This window comes from Oncorhynchus kisutch, unplaced genomic scaffold (assembly GCF_002021735.2).
Source record: "Oncorhynchus kisutch isolate 150728-3 unplaced genomic scaffold, Okis_V2 Okis03b-Okis08b_hom, whole genome shotgun sequence".
Taxonomy (NCBI): domain Eukaryota; kingdom Metazoa; phylum Chordata; class Actinopteri; order Salmoniformes; family Salmonidae; genus Oncorhynchus; species Oncorhynchus kisutch.
This window is the reverse complement of record NW_022261980.1, coordinates 19,567,974-19,595,572: the sequence shown is the minus strand read 5'-3', so window position 1 is coordinate 19,595,572 and position 27,599 is coordinate 19,567,974. Positions and strand designations below refer to the sequence as shown.

The 27,599-nt window shown below is 47.2% G+C and overlaps 1 protein-coding gene across 1 annotated transcript in view; it reads left to right on the top strand.

The window, feature by feature from the left end:
* Positions 1 to 17,572, top strand: part of LOC109886841 (insulin-like growth factor 1 receptor) — a 113,960-nt gene extending 96,388 nt beyond the window's left edge. Inside the window, 5 exon segments of the mRNA XM_031812567.1 lie at positions 4,113 to 4,220; positions 7,855 to 8,020; positions 8,155 to 8,284; positions 14,163 to 14,297; positions 16,570 to 17,572. Coding sequence (XP_031668427.1) covers positions 4,113 to 4,220; positions 7,855 to 8,020; positions 8,155 to 8,284; positions 14,163 to 14,297; positions 16,570 to 17,191 — 1,161 coding nt within the window. The 3' untranslated portion in view covers positions 17,192 to 17,572.
* The last annotated feature ends 10,027 nt before the right edge of the window (positions 17,573 to 27,599 follow it).

Genomic DNA, 27,599 nt, shown 5'->3' with positions numbered 1-27,599 from the left:
ACACACAGTGTGGTACGACACAGGACACACACACACACAGTGTGGTACGACACAGGACACACACACACACACAGTGTGGTACGACACAGGACACACACACACACACAGTGTGGTACGACACAGGACACACGCACACACACAGTGTGGTACGACACAGGACACACGCACACACACAGTGTGGTACGACACAGGACACACACACACACACAGTGTGGTACGACACAGGACACACACACACACACAGTGTGGTACGACAACGGACACACACACACACACAGTGTGGTACGACACAGGACACACACACACACACAGTGTGGTACGACACAGGACACACACACACACGCACACACAGTGTGGTACGACACAGGACACACACACACACACACACACAGTGTGGTACGACACAGGACACACGCACACACACAGTGTGGTACGACACAGGACACACACACACACACAGTGTGGTACGACACAGGACACACACACACACACAGTGTGGTACGACAACGGACACACACACACACACACAGTGTGGTACGACACAGGACACACACACACACACAGTGTGGTACGACACAGGACACACACACACACGCACACACAGTGTGGTACGACACAGGACACACACACACACACACACACACACAGTGTGGTACTACATGAAAACACAGCGGACAGATACATTGAGACATAAGGCAATAATACCTGATACTCCACACCCCCTGTCCTGTCTAAATGTTGACCTGATACTCTACCCCCCCCTGACCTGTCCTGTCCACCCCCCCTGTCCTGTCTAAATGTTGACCTGATACTCCACCCCCCCCCTGTCCTGTCCTGTCCACCCCCCCTGTCCTGTCTAAATGTTGACCTGATACTCCACCCCCCCCCCTGTCCTGTCCTGTCCCACCCCCCCTGTCCTGTCTAAATGTTGAACTGATACTCCACACCCCCTGTCCTGTCTAAATGTTGAACTGATACTCCACCCCCCCCTGTCCTGTCCACACCCCCTGTCCTGTCCACCCCCCCTGTCCTGTCTAAATGTTAACCTGATACTCCACACCCCCCCTGTCCTGTCCAAATGTGGACCTGATACTCCATCCCCCTGTCCTGTCCAAATGTGGACCTGATACTCCACACCTGTCCTGTCCTGTCTAAATGTTGCCCTGATACTCCACACCCCCCCTGTCCTGTCTAAACGTTGCCCTGATACTCCACACACACCCTGTCCTGTCTAAACGTTGCCCTGATACTCCACACCCCCCCTGTCCTGTCTAAACGTTGCCCTGATACTCCACACCCCCCCTGTCCTGTCTAAACGTTGCCCTGATACTCCACACCCCCCCTGTCCTGTCTAAATGTTGACCTGATACACCACACCCCCTGTCCTGTCTAAATATTGACCTGAAACTCCACGCCCCCTGTCCTGTCTAAATGTTGACCTCATACTCCACACCCCCTGTCCTGTCTAAATGTTGACCTTATACTCCACACCCCCTGTCCTGTCTAAATGTTGACCTCATACTCCACACCCCCCTGTCCTGTCTAAATGTTGACCTGATACTCCACACCCCCTGTCCTGTCTAAATGTTGACCTCATACTCCACACCCCCCCTGTCCTGTCTAAATGTTGACCTCATACTCCACACCCCCCCTGTCCTGTCTAAATGTTGACCTGATACTCCACACCCCCTGTCCTGTCTAAATGTTGACCTGATACTCCATGCCCCCTGTCTAAATATTGACCTGAAACTCCACGCCCCCTGTCCTGTCTAAATGTTGACCTGATACTCCACACCCCCTGTCCTGTCTAAATGTTGACCTCATACTCCACACCCCCTGTCCTGTCTAAATGTTGACCTGATACTCCACACCCTCTGTCCTGTCTAAATGTTGACCTTGATACTCCACACCCCCTGTACTGTCTAAATGTTGACCTGATACTCCACACCCTCTGTCCTGTCTAAATGTTGACCTGATACTCCACACCCCCTGTCCTGTCTAAATGTTGACCTTGATACTCCACACCCCCTGTCCTGTCTAAATGTTGACCTTGATACTCCACACCCCCTGTACTGTCTAAATGTTGACCTGATACTCCACATCCCCTGTCCGGTCTAAATGTTGACCTCATACTCCACACCCCCTGTCCTGTCTAAATGTTGACCTTGATACTCCACACCCCCTGTACTGTCTAAATGTGGACCTGATACTCCACGCCCCCTGTACTGTCTAAATGTTGACCTGATACTCCATGCCCCCTGTCTAAATGTTGACCTGATACTCCACACCCCCTGTCCTGTCTAAATGTTGATCTCATACTCCACACCCCCCCTGTCCTGTCTAAATGTTGACCTGATACTCCACACCCCCTGTCCTGTCTAAATGTTGACCTCATACTCCACACCCCCCCTGTCCTGTCTAAATGTTGACCTGATACTCCACACCCCCTGTCCTGTCTAAATGTTGACCTGATTCTCCATGCCCCCTGTCTAAATATTGACCTGAAACTCCACGCCCCCTGTCCTGTCTAAATGTTGACCTTGATACTCCACACCCCATGTACTGTCTAAATGTTGACCTCATACTCCACACCCCCTGTCCTGTCTAAATGTTGACCTCATACTCCACACCCCCCCTGTCCTGTCTAAATGTTTACCTGATACTCCACACCCCCTGTCCTGTCTAAATGTTGACCTCATACTCCACACCCCCCCTGTCCTGTCTAAATGTTGACCTGATACTCCACACCCCCTGTCCTGTCTAAATGTTGACCTGATACTCCACACCCCCTGTCCTGTCTAAATGTTGACCTTGATACTCCACACCCCCTGTCCTGTCTAAATGTTGACCTCATACTCCACACCCCCCCTGTCCTGTCTAAATGTTGACCTGATACTCCACACCCCCTGTACTGTCTAAATGTTGACCTGATACTCCACACCCCCTGTACCTTCTAAATGTGGACCTCATACTCCACACCCCCTGTCCTGTCTAAATGTTGACCTTGATACTCCACACCCCCTGTCCTGTCTAAATGTTGACCTGATACTCCACACCCCCTGTCATGTCTAAATGTTGACCTGATACTCCACACCCCCTGTCCTGTCTAAATGTTGACCTGATTCTCCATGCCCCCTGTCTAAATGTTGACCTGATACTCCACACCCCCTGTCCTGTCTAAATGTTGACCTGATACTCCACACCCCCTGTCCTGTCTAAATGTTGACCTGATACTCCACACCCCCTGTCATGTCTAAATGTTGACCTGATACTCCACACCCCCTGTCCTGTCTAAATGTTGACCTTGATACTCCACACCCCCTGTCATGTCTAAATGTTGACCTGATACTCCACACCCCCTGTACTGTCTAAATGTTGACCTGATACTCCATGCCCCCTGTCTAAATGTTGACCTGATACTCCACGCCCCCTGTCCTGTCTAAATGTTGACCTCATACTCCACACCCCCCCTGTCCTGTCTAAATGTTGACCTGATACTCCACACCCCCTGTCCTGTCTAAATGTTGACCTCATACTCCACACCCCCCCTGTCCTGTCTAAATGTTGACCTGATACTCCACACCCCCTGTCCTGTCTAAATGTTGACCTGATACTCCACACCCCCTGTACTGTCTAAATGTTGACCTGATACTCCACACCCCCTGTACCTTCTAAATGTGGACCTCATACTCCACACCCCCTGTCCTGTCTAAATGTTGACCTTGATACTCCACACCCCCTGTCCTGTCTAAATGTTGACCTGATACTCCACACCCCCTGTCATGTCTAAATGTTGACCTGATACTCCACACCCCCTGTCCTGTCTAAATGTTGACCTTGATACTCCACACCCCCTGTCATGTCTAAATGTTGACCTGATACTCCACACCCCCTGTCATGTCTAAATGTTGACCTTGATACTCCACACCCCCTGTCATGTCTAAATGTTGACCTGATACTCCACACCCCCTGTCATGTCTAAATGTTGACCTGATACTCCACACCCCCTGTCATGTCTTATGTTCCTGTGAACAAATAAGGAGCCCACTGATTGTCAGTTCAGGATGTGGGCTCTGACCACTGATGTCATTTGTGTGCTGTGATTCGTGCAGGTGCGTCTGCTGGGTGTGGTTTCCCAGGGCCAGCCCACCTTGGTCATCATGGAGCTGATGACTAAAGGAGATCTGAAGAGCCACCTGAGGTCACTACGGGCTAAAGATGTAAGTTACCTATCTGTCATCCTGACCCCTAACCTCTCATCCTGACCCCTACCACCTAGTCACCTGAGGTAACTTTGGGCTAAAGACTTAAGTTACTTACCCCTCATCCTGTTCCCTCATCCTGACCCCTAACCCCTCATCCTAACCGCTCTTGCTGCTGGTGAGTCTCTGATCCAACTCTACGCAGACGACACCATTCTGTATACTTCTGGCCCTTCTTTGGACACTGTGTTAACAACCCTCCAGACGAGCTTCAATGCCATACAACTCTCCTTCCGTGGCCTCCAATTGCTCTTAAATACAAGTAAAACTAAATGCATGCTCTTCAACCGATCGCTACCTGCACCTACCCGCCTGTCCAACATCACTACTCTGGACGGCTCTGACTTAGAATACGTGGACAACTACAAATACTTAGGTGTCTGGTTAGACTGTAAACTCTCCTTCCAGACCCATATCAAACATCTCCAATCCAAAGTTAAATCTAGAATTGGCTTCCTATTTCACAACAAAGCATCCTTCACTCATGCTGCCAAACATACCCTTGTAAAACTGACCATCCTACCAATCCTCGACTTTGGCGATGTCATTTACAAAATAGCTTCCAATACCCTACTCAACAAATTGGATGCAGTCTATCACAGTGCAATCCGTTTTGTCACCAAAGCCCCATATACTACCCACCATTGCGACCTGTACGCTCTCGTTGGCTGGCCCTCGCTTCATACTCGTCGCCAAACCCACTGGCTCCATGTCATCTACAAGACCCTGCTAGGTAAAGTCCCCCCTTATCTCAGCTCGCTGGTCACCATAGCATCTCCCACCTGTAGCACACGCTCCAGCAGGTATATCTCTCTAGTCACCCCCAAAACCAATTCTTTCTTTGGCCGCCTCTCCTTCCAGTTCTCTGCTGCCAATGACTGGAACGAACTACAAACTCTGACACCGCGTAGTATAGAGGTCCTGGGTGGCAGAGAGCCTGGTATAGAGGTCCTGGGTGGCAGGGAGCTTGGTATAGAGGTCCTGGGTGGCAGGGAGCCTGGCGTCGAGGTCCTGGGTGGCAGGGAGCCTGGCGTCGAGGTCCTGGGTGGCAGGGAGCCTGGCGTCGAGGTCCTGGGTGGCAGGGAGCCTGGCGTCGAGGTCCTGGGTGGCCGGGAGCATGCGCACTACCCTCTAGCGTCTTGCGGTCGGACGCTGAGCAGTTGCAATACCAGGCAGTGATGCAACCGGTCTGGATGCTCTCGATGGTGCAGCTGTAGTTTTTGAGGATGTTGTCGTGCCCTCTTCATGACTGTCTTGGAGAGCAAGGAATTTGAACGTCTTGACTCGCTCCACTACCGCCCTGTTCATGTGAATGGGGGCATGTTCTGCCCTCCTTTTCCTGTAGTCCATGATCATCTCTTTAGCCTTTGTCTGGCTCACGTTGAGGGAGAGGTTGTTATCCTGGCACCACACTGCCAGGTCTCTGACCTCCTCCCTATAGGCTGTCTCATCGTTGTCTGTAATCAGGCCTACCACCGTTGTCGTCAGCAAACTTAATGATGGCGTTCGAGTCGTGGGGGACTAAACACGAGGTGCTAAGCACGCACCCCTGTGGGGCGCCCATGTTGAGGATCAGCGTGGCAGATGTGTTGTTTCCTACCCTTACCACCTGGGGGCTGCCCAGGATCCAGTTGCAGAGGGAGGTGTTTAGTCCCACGGTCCTTAGCTTAGTGTTGAGCTTTGTGGGAACTATGGTGTTGAATTCTCACATAAGTGTTCCTTTTGTCCACGTGAGAGAGTGCAGTGTGGAGTGAAATTGAGATTGTGTCATCTGTGGATCTGTTAGGGAGGTATGCAAATTGGAGTGGGATGATGGTGTTGACGTGAGCCATGACCAGCCTTTCAATACACTTCATGGCTGCCGATGTGAGTGCTACGGGGCGGTAGTCTTCTAGGCAGGCAGAATAATGTCAGTGAAGACACTTGCCAGTTGGTCCATGTATGCTCTGAGTACACATCCGAGTAATCTGTCTGGCCCCGCGGACTTGTGAATGTTGACCTGTTTAAAGGTTATGCATGTAATCCATGGCTTCTGGTTGGGATATGTACGTACGGTCACTGGGGACGACGTCGTCGATGCTCTTATTGATGAAGCCGGTGACTGCGTTGGTATACTCCTCAATGCCATTGGATGAATCCCAGAACATTCCAGTCTGTGGTAGCAAAACAGTCCTGTAGCTCAGCATCTGGGTCATCTGACCACTTCCGTATTGAGTGAGTCACTGGTACTTCCTGCTTTAGATTTAGCTTGTAAGCAGGAATTATGGTCAGATTTGCCAAATGGAGGGCGAGGGAGAGCTTTGTATGTGTCTCGGTGTGGGGTACAGATGGTCTAGAGTTTTTCCCTCTCTTTACACATTTAACATGCTGGTAGAAATGAGGTTTCTGGATGAGCATTTTCTTGTTTGCTTATGGCCTTATACAGCTGGTTGAGTGGCCTTATACAGCTGGTTGAGTGGCCTTATACAGCTGGTTGAGTGGCCTTATACAGCTGGTTGAGTGGCCTTATCCAGCTGGTTGAGTGGCCTTATCCAGCTGGTTGAGTGGCCTTATCCAGCTGGTTGAGTGGCCTTATCCAGCTGGTTGAGTGGCCTTATCCAGCTGGTTGAGTGGCCTTATCCAGCTGGTTGAGTGGCCTTATCCAGCTGGTTGAGTGGCCTTATCCAGCTGGTTGAGTGGCCTTATACAGCTGGTTGAGTGGCCTTATACAGCTGGTTGAGTGGCCTTATCCAGCTGGTTGAGTGGCCTTATCCAGCTGGTTGAGTGGCCTTATCCAGCTGGTTGAGTGGCCTTATCCAGCTGGTTGAGTGGCCTTATCCAGCTGGTTGAGTGGCCTTATCCAGCTGGTTGAGTGGCCTTATCCAGCTGGTTGAGTGGCCTTATCCAGCTGGTTGAGTGGCCTTATCCAGCTGGTTGAGTGGCCTTATACAGCTGGTTGAGTGGCCTTATACAGCTGGTTGAGTGGCCTTATACAGCTGGTTGAGTGGCCTTATACAGCTGGTTGAGTGGCCTTATACAGCTGGTTGAGTGGCCTTATACAGCTGGTTGAGTGGCCTTATAGACGGTAGCATCAACATTATTCTCAAAATAAGTTACAAACAATGCGAAAAAACACACAATGTGTTAGGAGCCTGTAAACCGGCAGCCATCCCCTCCGACGCCATTGCGTGACAGGCCCTTACGTTACCTAGCCCTACTCTACACCCTAACCCTTCAATACCTCATCTGATCTCCCGACCTGAACCTTCCTACTCTGTCCTCTACCGTACCCACCTCAGCTCCCACATGGACTCTAACCTCCTCTCTCTCCTCTCCTCTCTCCTCCCCTACAGCCGTCCCAGTCCTACAGTCTCAGCCTCCCTCCCCTAAAGGAGATTATTCAGATGGACTCTAACCTCCTCTCTCCTCTCTCTCCTCCTGACAGCCGTCCCAGTCCTACAGTCTCAACCTCCCTCCTCTAAAGGAGAATATTCAGATGGACTCTAACCTCCTCTCTCTCCTCCCCTACAGCCGTCCCAGTCCTACAGTCTCAGCCTCCCTCCCCTAAAGGAGATTATTCAGATGGACTCTAACCTCCTCTCCTCCCCTACAGCCGTCCCAGTCCTACAGTCTCAACCTCCCTCCTCTGAAGAAGATTATTCAGATGGCTGGGGAGATAGCTGACGGGATGTCTTATCTCAACGCTAACAAGTTTGTCCACAGAGACCTGGCCGCCAGGAACTGTATGGTGGCAGACGACTACACCGTCAAGATAGGTGGTAAGAACAGACAGACTTCCTACTAAAGAATTACAATTCAATTAGACTTGTAATTTAGCCTCGTATATTGATGTGAACAGTGTTTTTCTACATGCATGTTAAGTCATTCCCCCGTCTTCCCTGTGTGTGAGTAGATTTTGGTATGACCAGAGACATCTATGAGACAGACTACTACCGTAAAGGAGGAAAGGGGTTGCTGCCGGTCCGATGGATGTCCCCCGAGTCCCTTAAAGATGGAGTGTTCACCACCACCTCTGATGTCTGGTAACTGCACCATTCAACCATTCACCTTCTCATTTCAATGAGGATGGAGCAATTTATTTCACTTCCAGGAGGGACTACATTTAAAAGGAATGGAGCCAACCTTGTAGAAGAGCCTGAACCCCTCTCTCCATTTGTCCCCTCTTGGGAAGCCATTTAGCCTGATGTTTTGAGAGGGAGTGGAACACAAGTCCCATTCCAGCTTCTGTCTGTCTGTTTAAAGCAGAGCTGGCCAGTAGGTCTCACTACCGTTTATATAAACAGTACACTACTACAGCACACTACAGTAAATATCTCCTCTACATTACTCCTCTCCTCCAGTAACTCCTCTCCTCCAGTAACTCCTCTACCTTACTCCTCTCCTCCAGTAACTCCTCTACCTTACTCCTCTCCTCCAGTAACTCCTCTACATTACTCCTCTCCTCCAGTAAATCCTCTACATTACTCCTCTCCTCCAGTAACTCCTCTACATTACTCCTCTCCTCCAGTAACTCCTCTACATTACTCCTCTACATTACTCCTCTCCTCCAGTAACTCCTCTACCTTACTCCTCTCCTCCAGTAACTCCTCTACATTACTCCTCTCCTCCAGTAACTCCTCTACCTTACTCCTCTCCTCCAGTAACTCCTCTACATTACTCCTCTCCTCCAGTAACTCCTCTACCTTACTCCTCTCCTCCAGTAACTTCTCTACATTACTCCTCTACATTACTCCTCTCCTCCAGTAACTCCTCTATATTACTCCTCTCCTCCAGTAACTCCTCTACCTTACTCCTCTCCTCCAGTAACTTCTCTACATTACTCCTCTACATTACTCCTCTCCTCCAGTAACTCCTCTATATTACTCCTCTCCTCCAGTAACTCCTCTACCTTACTCCTCTCCTCCAGTAACTCCTCTATATTACTCCTCTACATTACTCCTCTCCTCCAGTAACTCCTCTATATTACTCCTCTCCTCCAGTAACTCCTCTACATTACTCCTCTCCTCCAGTAACGCCTCTACATTACTCCTCTCCTCCAGTAACTCCTCTACATTACTCCTCTCCTCCAGTAACTCCTCTACATTACTCCTCTCCTCCAGCAACTCCTCTACATTACTCCTCTCCTCCAGCATCTCCTCTACATTACTCCTCTCCTCCAGCAACTCCTCTACATTACTCCTCTCCTCCAGCAACTCCTCTACATTACTCCTCTCCTCCAGCAACTTCTCTACATTACTCCTCTCCTACAGTAACTTCTCTACATTACTCCTCTCCTCCAGCAACTCCTCTACATTACTCCTCTCCTCCAGCAACTCCTCTACATTACTCCTCTCCTCCAGCAACTCCTCTACATTACTCCTCTCCTCCAGCATCTCCTCTACATTACTCCTCTCCTCCAGCATCTCCTCTACATTACTCCTCTCCTCCAGCATCTCCTCTACATTACTCCTCTCCTCCAGCAACTCTTCTACATTACTCCTCTCCTCCAGTAACTCCTCTACATTACTCCTCTCCTCCAGCAACTCCTCTACATTACTCCTCTCCTCCAGCAACTCCTCTACATTACTCCTCTCCTCCAGCAACTCCTCTACATTACTCCTCTCCTCCAGCAACTCCTCTACATTACTCCTCTCCTCCAGCAACTTCTCTACATTACTCCTCTCCTCCAGTAACTTCTCTACATTACTCCTCTCCTCCAGCAACTCCTCTACATTACTCCTCTCCTCCAGCAACTCCTCTACATTACTCCTCTCCTCCAGCAACTCCTCTACATTACTCCACTCCTCCAGCATCTCCTCTACATTACTCCTCTCCTCCAGCATCTCCTCTACATTACTCCTCTCCTCCAGCATCTCCTCTACATTACTCCTCTCCTCCAGCAACTCCTCTACATTACTCCTCTCCTCCAGCAACTCCTCTACATTACTCCTCTCCTCCAGTAACTCCTCTACATTACTCCTCTCCTCCAGCATCTCCTCTACATTACTCCTCTCCTCCAGCATCTCCTCTACATTACTCCTCTCCTCCAGCATCTCCTCTACATTACTCCTCTCCTCCAGCATCTCCTCTACATTACTCCTCTCCTCCAGCAACTCCTCTACATTACTCCTCTCCTCCAGTAACTCCTCTACATTACTCCTCTCCTCCAGTAACTCCTCTACCTCTCCTCCAGTAACTCCTCTACATTACTCCTCTCCTCCAGTAACTCCTCTCCTCCAGCAACTCCTCTACATTACTCCTCTCCTCCAGAAACTCCTCTACATTACTCCTCTCCTCCAGAAACTCCTCTACATTACTCCTCTCCTCCAGCAACTCCTCTACATTACTCCTCTCCTCCAGCAACTCCTCTACATTACTCCTCTCCTCCAGTAACTCCTCTACATTACTCCTCTCCTCCAGTAACTCCTCTACATTACTCCTCTCCTCCAGCAACTCCTCTACATTACTCCTCTCCTCCAGCAACTCCTCTACATTACTCCTCTCCTCCAGCAACTCCTCTACATTACTCCACTCCTCCAGCATCTCCTCTACATTACTCCTCTCCTCCAGCATCTCCTCTACATTACTCCTCTCCTCCAGCATCTCCTCTACATTACTCCTCTCCTCCAGCAACTCCTCTACATTACTCCTCTCCTCCAGCAACTCCTCTACATACTCCTCTCCTCCAGTAACTCCTCTACATTACTCCTCTCCTCCAGCATCTCCTCTACATTACTCCTCTCCTCCAGCATCTCCTCTACATTACTCCTCTCCTCCAGCATCTCCTCTACATTACTCCTCTCCTCCAGCATCTCCTCTACATTACTCCTCTCCTCCAGCAACTCCTCTACATTACTCCTCTCCTCCAGTAACTCCTCTACATTACTCCTCTCCTCCAGTAACTCCTCTACCTCTCCTCCAGTAACTCCTCTACATTACTCCTCTCCTCCAGTAACTCCTCTCCTCCAGCAACTCCTCTACATTACTCCTCTCCTCCAGCAACTCCTCTACATTACTCCTCTCCTCCAGCAACTCCTCTACATTACTCCTCTCCTCCAGCATCTCCTCTACATTACTCCTCTCCTCCAGCAACTCCTCTACATTACTCCTCTCCTCCAGAAACTCCTCTACATTACTCCTCTCCTCCAGAAACTCCTCTACATTACTCCTCTCCTCCAGAAACTCCTCTACATTACTCCTCTCCTCCAGCAACTCCTCTACATTACTCCTCTCCTCCAGCATCTCCTCTACATTACTCCTCTCCTCCAGCAACTCCTCTACATTACTCCTCTCCTCCAGCAACTCCTCTACATTACTCCTCTCCTCCAGCAACTCCTCTACATTACTCCTCTCCTGATCACACACACTTCCTCTCTCACACACACACACAAACACACACATAGGGTCTTGGTGTGTAGGGGCCTGGTGTGTAGGGTCATGGTGTATAGTGTCATGGTGTGTAGGGTGTATAGGGTCATGATGTGTAGTGTGTAGGGTCATTGTGTATAGGGTCATGGTGTGTAGGGTCATGGTGTGTAGGGTCATGGTGTGTAGGGTCATGGTGTGTAGGGTCATGGTGTGTAGGGTCATGGTGTGTAGGGTCATGGTGTGTAGGGTCATGGTGTGTAGGGTCATGGTGTGTAGTGACATGGTGTGTAGTGACATGGTGTGTAGTGACATGGTGTGTAGTGACATGGTGTGTAGTGACATGGTGTGTAGTGACATGGTGTGTAGTGACATGGTGTGTAGTGACATGGTGTGTAGGGTCATGGTGTGTAGTGACATGGTGTGTAGTGACATGGTGTGTAGTGACATGGTGTGTAGTGACATGGTGTGTAGTGACATGGTGTATTTTTATTTTATTTTATTTTACCTTTATTTAACCAGGTAGGCTAGTTGAGAACACCTTTATTTAACCAGGTAGGCTAGTTGAGAACACCTTTATTTAACCAGGTAGGCTAGTTGAGAACACCTTTATTTAACCAGGTAGGCTAGTTGAGAACACCTTTATTTAACCAGGTAGGCTAGTTGAGAACACCTTTATTTAACCAGGTAGGCTAGTTGAGAACACCTTTATTTAACCAGGTAGGCTAGTTGAGAACACCTTTATTTAACCAGGTAGGCTGGTTGAGAACACCTTTATTTAACCAGGTAGGCTAGTTGAGAACACCTTTATTTAACCAGGTAGGCTAGTTGAGAACACCTTTATTTAACCAGGTAGGCTAGTTGAGAACACCTTCATTTAACCAGGTAGGCTAGTTGAGAACACCTTTATTTAACCAGGTAGGCTAGTTGAGAACACCTTTATTTAACCAGGTAGGCTAGTTGAGAACACCTTTATTTAACCAGGTAGGCTAGTTGAGAACACCTTTATTTAACCAGGTAGGCTAGTTGAGAACACCTTTATTTAACCAGGTAGGCTAGTTGAGAACACCTTTATTTAACCAGGTAGGCTAGTTGAGAACACCTTTATTTAACCAGGTAGGCTAGTTGAGAACACCTTTATTTAACCAGGTAGGCTGGTTGAGAACACCTTTATTTAACCAGGTAGGCTAGTTGAGAACACCTTTATTTAACCAGGTAGGCTAGTTGAGAACACCTTTATTTAACCAGGTAGGCTGGTTGAGAACACCTTTATTTAACCAGGTAAGCTAGTTGAGAACACCTTTATTTAACCAGGTAGGCTAGTTGAGAACACCTTTATTTAACCAGGTAGGCTAGTTGAGAACACCTTTATTTAACCAGGTAGGCTAGTTGAGAACACCTTTATTTAACCAGGTAGGCTGGTTGAGAACACCTTTATTTAACCAGGTAAGCTAGTTGAGAACACCTTTATTTAACCAGGTAGGCTAGTTGAGAACACCTTTATTTAACCAGGTAGGCTAGTTGAGAACACCTTTATTTAACCAGGTAGGCTAGTTGAGAACACCTTTATTTAACCAGGTAGGCTAGTTGAGAACACCTTTATTTAACCAGGTAGGCTAGTTGAGAACACCTTTATTTAACCAGGTAGGCAAGTTGAGAACAAGTTCTCATTTACAATTGCGACCTGGCCAAGATAAAGCAAAGCAGTTCGACAGATAAAATGACACAGAGTTACACATGGAGTAAAAACAAACATACAGTCAATAATGCAGTATAAACAAGTCTATATACAATGTGAGCAAATGAGGTGAGAAGGGAGGTAAAGGCAAAAAAGGCCATGATGGCAAAGTAAATACAATATAGCAAGTAAAATACTGGAATGGTAGTTTTGCAATGGAAGAATGTGCAAAGTAGAAATAAAAATAATGGGGTGCAAAGGAGCAAAATAAATAAATAAATTAAAATTAAATACAGTTGGGAAAGAGGTAGTTGTTTGGGCTAAATTATAGGTGGGCTATGTACAGGTGCAGTAATCTGTGAGCTGCTCTGACAGTTGGTGCTTAAAGCTAGTGAGGGAGATAAGTGTTTCCAGTTTCAGAGATTTTTGTAGTTCGTTCCAGTCATTGGCAGCAGAGAACTGGAAGGAGAGGCGGCCAAAGAAAGAATTGGTTTTGGGGGTGACTAGAGAGATATACCTGCTGGAGCGTGTGCTACAGGTGGGAGATGCTATGGTGACCAGCGAGCTGAGATAAGGGGGGACTTTACCTAGCAGGGTCTTGTAGATGACATGGAGCCTAGCCATGGAGTATAGGGTCATGGTGTGTAGCGTGTATAGGGTCAGGGAGTATGGTGTGTAGGGTGTATAGTGTCATGGTGTGTAGGGTCAGGGTGTGTAGGTTGTAGGGTGTATTATCCTGTCTCCTCTCTCTCTGCAGGTCTTTTGGGGTGGTGTTATGGGAGATAGCCACACTAGCAGAGCAGCCCTACCAGGTCATGGTGTGTAGGGTCATGGTGTGTAGGTTGTAGGGTGTATAATCCTGTCTCCTCTCTCTGCAGGTCTTTTGGGGTGGTGTTATGGGAGATAGCCACACTAGCAGAGCAGCCCTACCAGGGGATGTCCAATGAGCAGGTGCTGCGCTTCGTTATGGACGGAGGACTGCTAGACAAACCAGACAACTGCCCAGACATGCTGTGAGTTACACACACACACCTAGGTGTCCGTTAGCCCGGTATATCTGGATTTTTGCCCCCAAAAATGGAAAAGCCGATAAATAAAATTGGTGCCAATTGTCCGGGGGAAGAAAAATCCTGTTGTGAAATAATGCTTTAGTCTATTGATGGAAATACCATGGGAATATATTTGACCGGTCAGGCTTATCGGTATGTAGGTTACTTTGCATCATTTTGTGGAATTAGATTGGTGCGTGTGTACAGTATATTCCCTGGACCACCTCCTCCTCCTCTCCCTGGACCACCACCTCCTCCTCTCCCTGGACTACCTCCTCCTCCTGTTAGGTTTCAGCAGCTTGGGGCTCTGCCAGTCCGGTAGCCTGTTAGGTTTCAGCAGCTTGGGGCTCTGCCAGTCCGGTAGCCTGTTAGGTTTCAGCAGCTTGGGGCTCTGCCAGTCTGGTAGCCTGTTCAGCCTGTTAGGTTTCAGCAGCTTGGGGCTCTGCCAGTCCGGTAGCCTGTTAGGTTTCAGCAGCTTGGGGCTCTGCGAGTCCGGTAGCCTGTTAGGTTTCAGCAGCTTGGGGCTCTGCCAGTCCGGTAGCCTGTTAGGTTTCAGCAGCTTGGGGCTCTGCCAGTCTGGTAGCCTGTTCAGCCTGTTAGGTTTCAGCAGCTTGGGGCTCTGCCAGTCTGGTAGCCTGTTCAGCCTGTTAGGTTTCAGCAGCTTGGGGCTCTGCCAGTCCGGTAGCCTGTTAGGTTTCAGCAGCTTGGGGCTCTGCCAGTCCGGTAGCCTGTTAGGTTTCAGCAGCTTGGGGCTCTGCCAGTCCGGTAGCCTGTTAGGTTTCAGCAGATTGGGGCTCTGCCAGTCCGGTAGCCTGTTAGGTTTCAGCAGATTGGGGCTCTGCTCTATTGACTGGAGGCTGTAATGTCTAGTATACTGCCATCTATTGACTGGAGGATGTAATGTCTAGTATACTGCCATCTATTGACTGGAGGATGTAATGTCTAGTATACTGCCATCTATTGACTGGAGGATGTAATGTCTAGTATACTGCCATCTATTGACTGGAGGATGTAATGTCTAGTATACTGCCATCTATTGACTGGAGGATGTAATGTCTAGTATACTGCCATCTATTGACTGGAGGATGTAATGTCTAGTATACTGCCATCTATTGACTGGAGGATGTAATGTCTAGTATACTGCCATCTATTGACTGGAGGATGTAATGTCTAGTATACTGCCATCTATTGACCGGAGGATGTAATGTCTAGTATACTGCCATCTATTGACCGGAGGATGTAATGTCTAGTATACTGCCATCTATTGACTGGAGGATGTAATGTCTAGTATACTGCCATCTATTGACCGGAGGATGTAATGTCTAGTATACTGCCATCTATTGACCGGAGGATGTAATGTCTAGTATACTGCCATCTATTGACTGGAGGATGTGATGTCTAGTATACTGCCATCTATTGACTGGAGGATATAATGTCTAGTATACTGCCATCTATTGACTGGACGATATAATGTCTAGTATACTGCCATCTATTGACTGGAGGATGTAATGTCTAGTATACTGCCATCTATTGACTGGAGGATGTGATGTCTAGTATACTGCCATCTATTGACTGGAGGATGTAATGTCTAGTATACTGCCATCTATTGACCGGAGGATGTAATGTCTAGTATACTGCCATCTATTGACTGGAGGCTGTAATGTCTAGTATACTGCCATCTATTGACTGGAGGATGTAATGTCTAGTATACTGCCATCTATTGACTGGAGGATGTAATGTCTAGTATACTGCCATCTATTGACTGGAGGATGTAATGTCTAGTATACTGCCATCTATTGACTGGAGGATGTAATGTCTAGTATACTGCCATCTATTGACTGGAGGATGTAATGTCTAGTATACTGCCATCTATTGACTGGAGGATGTAATGTCTAGTATACTGCCATCTATTGACTGGAGGATGTAATGTCTAGTATACTGCCATCTATTGACTGGAGGATGTAATGTCTAGTATACTGCCATCTATTGACCGGAGGGTGAAATATAACATCATTTTAATGCTTCACAAACAACCCTATCTGGATAACAAGTGTTACTGTACACACACACACACGCGCACACACACACACACACACACACACACACACACACACACACACACACACTGGTGTGGACATGTATAGATATGGAACGTGAACTGTTTTGGTGCTTGAATTGAAAGAACTACTGCCTGCACCCATTAGATAACATCTAACTTCTCTCTCTCTCCTACCAGGTTTGAGTTAATGCGTATGTGTTGGCAGTACAACCCTAAGATGCGTCCGTCGTTTCTGGAGATCATTAACAGCATCAAGGAGGAGCTGGACCCACCGTTCAGAGAGATGAGTTTCTTTTACAGCGAAGAGAACAAGCTTCCAGACACAGAGGAGTTAGACATGGAGGTAGAGAACATGAAGAATGTTCCTTTAGGCCCAGCTGCCTCTTCACGGCCCCCCATCCCCTGCCCCCCCACCAGCTCCGGGTCCGCCCTGCCCAACCAGCCCCCTCCTCCCCCCTCCCAACAGACATCAGCCTCCACGGCCCCCGACGATCCATTAACGCTGGGCTCCACCCCCCCTTCAGCCCAGTCCTCTGGGCAGGTTCAGCCCCAGGCTCCCTCGTCCCCCTGCTCCCCAGCCCTCGGGGCCACCAGCCAGGCCTGCTGCTCCCGAGTGGCCCCTGGCCCCTCCTCAGCCCAGAGCTCAGGGGCTTCAGGACAGGTGGAGTCCAACGGCCCGGAGGCGGTCGCCCAGGTCCTGCTGCGACCAGCCTTCAATGGCTCACCGCCCTACGCACACATGAACGGAGTGAGGAAGAAGGAACGTGCCATGCCCCTCCCACAGTCCTCGGCCTGCTGATCCTAGTGGACCTCTCTCCATCCCTCATCCCTCTTTTCTAAAGAGCTTGGTGGACTCCTCTGTGGTGGGACTCCTCTGTGGTGGGACTCCTACTTTTTCATTCTGTTATTGTATTGACATTTCTATCAACTGCCTGATATAAAGCACCTCCTGCTGAGGCCTGCTGGGAGGACCCTGAACCACAACCTGAACAACTGTGTTTTTTACATATATTCCTTTAGGCCCAGCTACCTTTATATATAAAACGCAAGTCTGTTGTTCAGGAAGGTTTCTGGTTACCGCTACCAGTCAAAAGTTTGGACACACCTACTCATTCAAGGGTTTTTCTTAATGTTTACTATTTTCTACATTGTAGAATAATAGTGAAGACATCAAAACCAAAAAAAAGCCAAAAAAGTGTTAAGCAAATCAAAATATATTTGAGATTCTTCAAAGCCACCCTTTGCCTTGATGACAGCTTTGCACTCTTGGCATTCTCTCAACCAGCTTCATGAGGAATGCTTTTCCAACAGTCTTGAAGGAGTTCCCACATATGCTGAGCACTTGTTGGCTGCTTTTCCTTCACTCTGTGTTCCAACTCATCCCAAACCATCTCAATTGGGTTGAGGTCGGGTGATTGTGGAGGCCAGGTCATCTGATGCAGCACTCCATCACTCTCCTTCTTGGTCAAATAGCCCTTACACAGCCTGGAGGTGTGTTGGGTCATTGTCCTGTTGAACAACAAATTATAATCCCACTAAGCACAAACCAGATGGGATGGTGTATCGCTGCAGAATACATCACACCACCTCCTCCATGCTTCACGGTGGGAACCACACATGCGGAGATCATCCGTTCATCTACTCTGCATCGCACAAAGACACGGCTGTTGGAACCAAAAATCTCAAATTTGGACTCATCAGACCAAAGGACAGATTTCCACCGGTCTAATGTCCATTGGTCGTGTTTCTTGGCCCAAGCAAGTCTCTTCTTCCTATTGGTGTCCTTTAGTAGTGGTTTCAGCAATTCGACCATGAAGTCCTGATTCACAGTCTCCTCTAAACAGTTGATGTTGAGATGTGTCTGTTAGTGAGGCTGGTAACTCTAGTGAACTTATCCTCTGCAGCTGAGGTAACTCTGGGTCTTCCTTTCCTGTGGCAGTCCTCATGATAACCAAATTCATCATAGCGCTTGATGGTTTTTGTGACTGCACTTGAAGAAACTTTCAAAGTTCTTGAAATGTTCCATATTGACTGTCATGCCTTAAATTAATGATGGACTGTCGTTTCTCTTTGCTTATTTGAGCTGTTCTTGCCATAATATGGACTTGGTCTTTTACCAAATAGGGCTATCTTCTGTATACCAACCCTACCTTGTCACAACACAACTGATTGGCTCAAACACACAACTGATTGGCTCAAACACACAACTGATTGGCTCAAACGCATTAAGAAGGAAAGAAATTCCACAAAAATAACTTTTAACAAGGCACACCTGTTAATTGAAATGCATTCCAGGTGATTACCTCATAAAGCTGGTTGAGAGAATGCAAAGCTGTCATCAAGGCAAAAGGGTGGCTATTTGAAGAATCTCAAAATGAAAATATATTTTGAACTCTTTCTCTTTTTTGGGTTACAACATGATTCCATAGTTTAGATTTCGTCACTATTATTCTACAATGTAGAAAATAGTAAAAATAAAGAAAAACCCTGGAATGAGTAGGTGTTCTAAACTTTATACAGGTACTGAGATGGTACACTATATATATATACAGTGTGTTTTCTATTAGTTTTTCTAAATATCCCCAAATGGAGACAGCCTTTCAGAGTGATGGTTGGTTGGTTGGCTCACTGTGTAATATTGGGGGGCATTATTATTATTGTGAGGTAAATGTTAAATCTTCTGTCTGGAAGCCACGTCAACGGTCAAGCGCTGTCTGTCTCTGTGTCTGTATATCAGTGGATGGACAGACATGATCCTCTCTGTTGAACTGGGACAAGATGGTCACCACTGATGATGATTAGTTGTCTGGTGTGAACTACGTCTTCTCCCTTTGTCTTGTCTGTGATTGACAGGAATCATTCTGACACTAGTGTGAACTACGTCTTCTCCCTTTGTCTTGTCTGTGATTGACAGGAATCATTCTGACATTTGCGTAAACTACTTGTCGTCTCCTAGGCCTACAAGACATGACTAAATTATTTAGTATCTTAAAGGATTGTGATCAATGGGAGGTTGTTTTATCCAGTCCTTCAGTTCCCTTCTTAGTTCCTCTGCCCGGATGTATGGCTCCATATGCTTAGCTCCTCTGACCGGATGTATGGCTCCATATGCTTAGTTCATCTGACCGGATGTATGGCTCCATATGCTTAGTTCATCTGACCGGATGTATGGCTCCATATGCTTAGTTCCTCTGACCGGATGTATGGCTCCATATGCTTAGTTCTTCTGACCGGATGTATGGCTCCATATGCTTAGCTCCTCTGACCGGATGTATGGCTCCATATGCTTAGTTCCTCTGGCCGGATGTATGGCTCCATATGCTTTGTTCATCTGACCGGATGTATGGCTCCATATGCTTAGTTCCTCTGACCGGATGTATGGCTCCATATGCTTAGTTCCTCTGACCGGATGTATGGCTCCATATGCTTAGCTCCTCTGACCGGATGTATGGCTACATATGCTTAGTTCCTCTGATCGGATGTATGGCTCCAAATGCTTAGTTCCTCTGACCGGATGTATGGCTCCATATGCTTAGCTCCTCTGACCGGATGTATGGCTCCATATGCTTAGTTCCTCTGACCGGATGTATGGCTCAATATGCTTAGTTTCTCTTGCCGGATGTATGGCTCCATATGCTTAGTTCCTCTGACCGGATGTATGGCTCAATATGCTTAGTTTCTCTTGCCGGATGTATGGCTCCATATGCTTAGTTCCTCTGACCGGATGTATGGCTCCATATGCTTAGTTCCTCTGACCGGATGTATGGCTCCATATGCTTAGTTCCTCTGACCGGATGTATGGCTCCATATGCTTAGTTCCTCTGACCGGATGTATGGCTCCAGTCCAGTAGTATGGAGGGAGTAGGGACAGACAGGAGTTGTCTCCAGTCCAGTAGTATGGAGGGAGGGAGACATTGCTGTACACAGCAGGTATATATTTACACTGTAGTCTCTGCTCTAAGATTCAGAACATTTCTCCATTGCTCTTTCAGTCGTTCACTACATCACCAACAGTATGTGGACACCTACTCGTCAAACATCTCATTTCAAAATGATGGGCATTAATATGGAGTTGGTCCCCCTTCTGCTGCTATAACAGCCTCTACTCTTCTTGGAAGGCTTTCCACTAGATGTTGGAACATTGCTGCTATAACAGCCTCCACTCTTCTGGGAAGGCTTTCCACTAGATGTTGGAACATTGCTGCTATAACAGCCTCCACTCTTCTGGGAAGGCTTTCCACTAGATGTAGGAACATTGCGGCTATAACAGCCTCCACTCTTCTGGGAAGGCTTTCCACTAGATGTTGGAACATTGCTGCTATAACAGCCTCCACTCTTCTGGGAAGGCTTTCCACTAGATGTTGGTACATTGCTGCTGGGACTTGCTTCAATTCAGCCACAAGAGCATTAGTGAGGTCGGCACTGATGTTGGGCGATTAGGCCTGGCTAGCAGTCAGCATCCCAATGGGATTGAGGTCAGGGCTCTGCGCAGGCCGGTCAAGTTCTTCCACATCGATCTCAACAAACCATTTCTGTATGGACCTCACTTTGTGCACGGGGGCATTGTCATGCTGAAACAGGAAAGGGCCTTCCCCCAAACTTTTACCATAAAGTTGGAAGCACATAATCATCTAGAATGTCATTGTATGCTGTAGCGTTAAGATTTCTGTTCACTGGAACTAAGGGCCCTACCCCGAACCATGAAAAACAGCCCCAGACTGTTATTCCTCCTCCACCAAACTTTACAGTTGGCACTATGCATTCGAGCAGGTAGCGTTACCTGGCATCGGCTAAACCCAGATTTGTCTGTCGAACTGCCAGATGATGAATCGCGATTCATCACTCCAGAGAAAGCGTTTCCACTGCTCCAGAGTCCAATAGAGGTGAGCTTTACACCACTCCAGCCGACACTTGGCATTGTGCATGGTGATCTTAGGCTTGTGTGCTGCTGCTCAGCCATGGAAACCCATTTCATGATGCTCCGACGAACAGTTCTTGTGCTGACGTTGCTTCCAGAGGCAGTTTGGAACTCGGTACTGAGTGTTTTTAAACGCGCTACCTGCTTCAGCACTCGGCGGTCCCGTTCTGTGAGCCGGTGTGGCCTACCACTTCGTGGCTGAGCTGTTGTTGCTCCTTGACGTTTCCACTTCACAATAACAGCACTTACTGTTGACCGGGGCAGCTCCAGCAGGGAAGATATTTGACTAACTGACTTGTTGGAAAGGTGGCATCCTATGACGGTGCCACATTGAAAGTCACTGAGCTCTTCAGTAAGGGCCATGCTACTGCCAATGTTGAGCTATGGAGATTGCATGGCTGTGTGGTGAATTTTATACATGTCAGCAATGGGTGTGGCAGAAATGAGCTGAATCCACTCATTTGAAGGGGTGTCCACATACTTTTGTATATTTGGTGTAGTTAGACCTCAGAACATGTTCATACACATCACTGTTTATGTTCTTCTAAGTAATTGTCTGAACAGAAGCTGCTATTTAATTCTTTATGTTTTCTTGTGGTTATAATATATCTATATAAAATGAATCGTTCAGGTTGATTGTTTTACTCTCGTTCCCATTACAGTCCATTTGTTCTTTTGCTTGTTGTATTTCTCAAACGATGTTTCATATGAATGAATTATTGTTTCTCTTTAACTCATAAAGATATGATGTTTTGCCACATATTGTCCAAAGCCTTACATTTGTTTTCACCAATACATTGTTGTTTTTGCCGGAAAGATGGCTTTTCATTTTAGTTTCTTAGAGGTTTAGTGACGGTATTCCTAACTGTTGTCTTTCCTGAATGAAGGACCGAGAAAGACACCCCCCCCCCCGGTCCTTAATGAAGGAAAGAGATACTGACATATCCACCCCATTACTGATCAAATAATGAGCTGCCACATCTACCCCCCATTAATAGATCAAAAAATGAGCTGCCACATCTCCCCCCATTACTAGATCAAATAATGAGCTGCCACATCTACCCCCATTACTAGATCAAATAATGAGCTTCTACTGCCACATCTACCCCCATTACTAGATCAAATAATGAGCTGCCACATCTACAACTCCATTACTAGATCAAATAATGAGCTGCCACATCTACACCCCCATTACTAGATCAAATAATGAGCTGCCACATCTACTACCCCCCATAACTAGATCAAATAATGAGCTGCCACATCTACTACCCCCCCATAACTAGATCAAATAATGAGCTGCTACTGCCACATCTACCCCCATTACTAGATCAAATAATGAGCTGCCACATCTACTACCCCCCATAACTAGATCAAATAATGAGCTGCCTCTGCCACATCTACCCCCCATTACTAGATCAAATATTGAGCTGCTACTGCCATATCTACCCCATTACTAGATCAAATATTGAGCTGCCACATCTACCCCGCATACTAGATTAAATCATGAGCTGCCACATCTACCCCCCATTACTAGATCAAATAATGAGCTGCCACATCTACCCCCCATTACTAGATCAAATAATGAGCTGCCACATCTACCCCCCATACTAGATCAAATAATGAGCTGCTACTGCCACATCTACTAGATCAAATAATGAGCTGCCACATCTACCCCCCATTACTAGATCAAATAATGAGCTGCCACACTACCCCCATTACTAGATCAAATAATGAGCTGCCACATCTACCCCCCATTACTAGATCAAATAATGAGCTGCTACTGCCACATCTACCCCCCATACTAGATCAAATAATGAGCTGCCACATCTACCCCCCATTACTAGATCAAATAATGAGCTGCCACACTACCCCCCCATTACTAGATCAAATAATGAGCTGCTACTGCCACATCTACCCCCATTACTAGATCAAATAATGAGCTGCTACTGCCACATCTACCCCCATTACTAGATCAAATAATGAGCTGCTACTGCCACATCTACCCCCATTACTAGATCAAATAATGAGCTGCTACTGCCACATCTACCCCCATTACTAGATCAAATAATGAGCTGCTACTGCCACATCTACCCCCATTACTGATCAAATAATGAGCTGCTACTGCCATATCTACCCCCATTACTGATCAAATAATGAGCTGCTACTGCTACATCTACCCCCATTACTGATCAAATAATGAGCTGCTACTGCCATATCTACCCCCATTACTGATCAAATAATGAGCTGCTACTGCTACATCTACCCCCATTACTAGATCAAATAATGAGCTGCTACATCGACCCCTTTACTAGATCAAATAATGAGCTGCCATTACTCTACCCCCATCTACCACCACAAACCGATGCTGGCACTAAGTCCACACTCAATGAGCTGTATACGGCCATAAGCAAACAAGAAAATGCTCATCCAGAAGCAGCACTCCTAGTGGCCAGGGACTTTAATGCAGGGAAACTTAAATCAGTTTGACCTCATTTCTACCAGCATGTCAAATGTGCAACCAGAGGGAAAAACTCTAGACCATCTTTACCCCACACACAGAGACACATACAAAGCTCTCCCTCCATTTGGCAAATCTGATCATAACTCTATATCCTCCTGATTCCTGCAAGCAAAAACTAAAGCAGGAAGTACCAGTGACTCGCTCAATACGGAAGTGGTCAGATGATGCGTATGCAACGTTAAGGGACTGGAATATGATCTGGGGTTCATCCAATGGCATTGAGGAGTATACCACATCTGTCACCGGCTTCATCAACAAGTGCATCGACAACATCGTCCCCAAAGTGATAGTAGGTACATATCCCAACCAGAAACCATGGATTACAGGCCACATCCGCACCGAGCTAAAGGCTAGAGCTGCCGCTTTCAAGGATCAGGACACTAATCCTGTTGCTCATAAGAAATCCCGCTCTGCCCTCAGACGAACCATCAAACAGGCAAAGCATCAATACAGGACTATGATTGAATCCTACTCCACCGGCTCTGTCGTTCCTCAGGATGTGGCATGTCTTGAAAACTATTACAGACTACAAAGGGAAACCCAGCCACGAGCTGCCCAGTGACACGAGCCTACCAGACAAGCTAAATGCCTTTTATGCTCTCTTCGAGGCAAGCAACACTGAAGCATGCATGAGACCACCAGCTGTTCCGGACAACTGTGTGATCATGCTCTCCGTAGCAGATGTGAGCAAGACATTTTAAACAGGTCACCATTCACAAGTCAGCGGGGCCAGACAGATTACCAGGACGTGTACTCCGAGCATGTGCTGACCAACTGGCAAGTGTCTTCACTGACATTTTCAACCTCTCCCTGACCGAGTCTGTAATACCTACATGTTTCAAACAGACCACCATAGTCCCTGTGCCCAAAAAGCGAAGGTAACCTGCCTAAATGACTACAGCCCCATAGTACTTACGTCGGTAGCCATGAAGTGCTTTGAAAGGCTGGTCATGGCTCACATCAACACCATCATCCCAGAAACCTTAGACCCACTCCAATTCACATACCGCCCCAACAAATCTCAATCGCATTCCACATTGCCCTTTCCCACCTGGACAAAAGGAACATCTACGGTGTCAAGAATAAGTATGGGAACCCTTTGGAATTACCTGGATATCTGCTTAAATTGGTCATAAAATTTGATCTGATCTTCATCTAAGTCACAACAATAGACAGTCTGCTTAAACTAATAACACAATTATACGTTTTCATGTCTATTGATTACACAGCATGTAAACATTCACAGTGCAGGGTGGGAAAGTATGTGAACCCTTGGATTTAATAACTGGTTGCAATAACCTCAACCAAATGTTTTTTTGTAGTTGCGGATCAGACCTGCACAATGGTCAGGAGGAATTTTGGACCATTCCTCTTTACAAAACTGTTTCAGTTCAGCAATATTCTTGGGATGTCTGGTGTGAACTGCTCTCTTGAGGTCATGCCACAGCATCTCAATCGGGTTGAGGTCAGGACTGGGTCACTCCAGAAGGTGTATTTTCTTCTGTTGAAGCCATCCTGTTGTTGATTTACTTCTGTGTTTTGGGTCGTTGTCCTGTTGCATCACCCAACTTCTGTTGCGCTTCAATTGGCAGACGGATAGCCTTACATTCTCCTGCAAGCTGTAGCAAGCTGTCCAGACCCTGAGGCAGCAAAGCAGCCCCAAACCATGATGCTCCCTCCACCATACTTTACAGTTGGGATGAGGTTTTGATGTTGGTGTGCTGTGCCTTTTTTTCTCCACACATAGTGTTGTTTGTTCCTTCCAAACAACTCAACCTTAGTTTCATCTGTCCACAGAATATTTGCCAGTAGAGCTGTGGAACATCCAGGTGCTCTTTTGCAAACTTTTTTTTTGGACAGCAGTGGCTTCTTCCGTGGTGTCCTCCCATGAACACCATTCTTGTTTAGTGTTTTACGTATCGTAGACTAGTCAACAGAGATGATGGCATGTTCCAGAGATGTCTACATTTTCAGCTGACACTAGGATTCTTCTTAACCTCATTGGGCATTCTGCGCTGTGCTCTTGCAGTCATCTTTGCAGGACGGCCACTCCTAGGAAGAGTAGCAACAGTGCTGAACTTTCTCCATTTATAGACCATTTGTCTTACCGTGGACTGATGAACATCAAGGCTTTTAGAGATACTTTTGTAACCCTTTCCAGCTCTATGCAAGTCAACAATTCTTAATCTTGGGTCTTCTGAGATATCTTTTGTTTGAGGCATGGTTCACATCAGGCAATTCTTTTTTTTATTTATTTAAAAACCTTTATTTAACCAGGCAAGTCAGTTAAGAACACATTCTTATTTTCAATGACGGCCTAGGAACAGTGGGTTTAACTGCCTGTTCAGGGGCAGAATGACAGATTTGTACCTTGTCAGCTCGGGGGTTTGAACTCGCAACCTTCCGGTTACTAGTCCAACGCTCCAACCACTAGGCTACCCTGCCGCCCCAATGCTTCTTATGAATAGCAAACTCAAATTTTGTGAGGGTTTTGTATAGGGCAGGGTAACTCTAACCAACATCTCGTCTCATTGATTGGACTCCAGGTTAGCTGACCCATGACTTCAAGTAGCTTTTGGGGAAGTCATTAGCCTAAGGGTTCACATACTTTTTCCAACCTACACTGTGAATGTTTAAACAATGTATTCAATATAGACAAGAAAAATACAAGAATTTGTGTGTTATTAGTTTAAAAGCACACTGTGTGTCTGTTCTGACGTAGATGGTCAGATCAAATTTTTACCAATTTATGCAGAAATCCAGGTAATTCCAAAGGGTTCACATACTTTTTCTTGCCACTGTATGTGAGAATGCTATTAATTGACTACAGCTCAGCGATCAACACCATAGTGCCCACACTACTCATCACTAAGCTAAGGACCCTGGGACTAAACACCTCCCTCTGCAACTGGATCAAGGACTTCCTGACGGGCCGCCTCCCATGTGGTAAGGGTAGGCAACAACATATCTGCCACATCAATACAGACAACAACATCCCCTGCCACGCTGATCCTCAACCCGGGGGCCCCTCAGGGTTCGTGCTTAGTCCCCTCCTGTATTCCCTGTTCACCCACGACTGTGTGGAAAGCACGACTCCAACACCATTAAGTTTGCTTACGACACAAGTGGTAGGCCTGATCATCGACAACGATGAAACAGCCTATAGGGAGGAGGTCAGAGAACTGGCAGTGTGGTGCCAGGACAACAACCTCTCCCTCAATGTGAGCAAGACAAAGGAGATGATCGTGGACTATAGGAAAAGGAGGGCCGAACACGCCCCTTTCACATCGACGGCGCTGAAGTGTAGCAGGTTGAGATCTTTAAGTTCCTTGGTGTCCACATCACCAACAAACTCATGGTCCAAACACACTAAGGCAGTCGCGAAGAGGGCACAACAACACCTTTCCCCCTCAGGAGACTGAAAAGATTTGGCATGGTTCCCCAGATCCTCAAACTTCTACAGCTGCACCATCGAGAGCATCCTGACCGATTGCATCATCGCCTGGTATGGCAACTGCTTGGCATCCGATTGTTTGGCGCTACAGAGGGTAGTGTGTATGGCCCAGTACATCACTGGGTCAAAGCTTCCTGTCATCCAGGACCTACAGTGCATTCGGAACGTATTCAGACCCCTTGACTTTTTCCACATTTTGTTAAATTACAGCCTTTTTCTCAAATGGATTAAATTAAACAATTTCCTCAGCAATCTACACATAACTCTCCATAATGACAAAGCTAAAAAAGTTTTTTAGACATGTTTGCTAATTT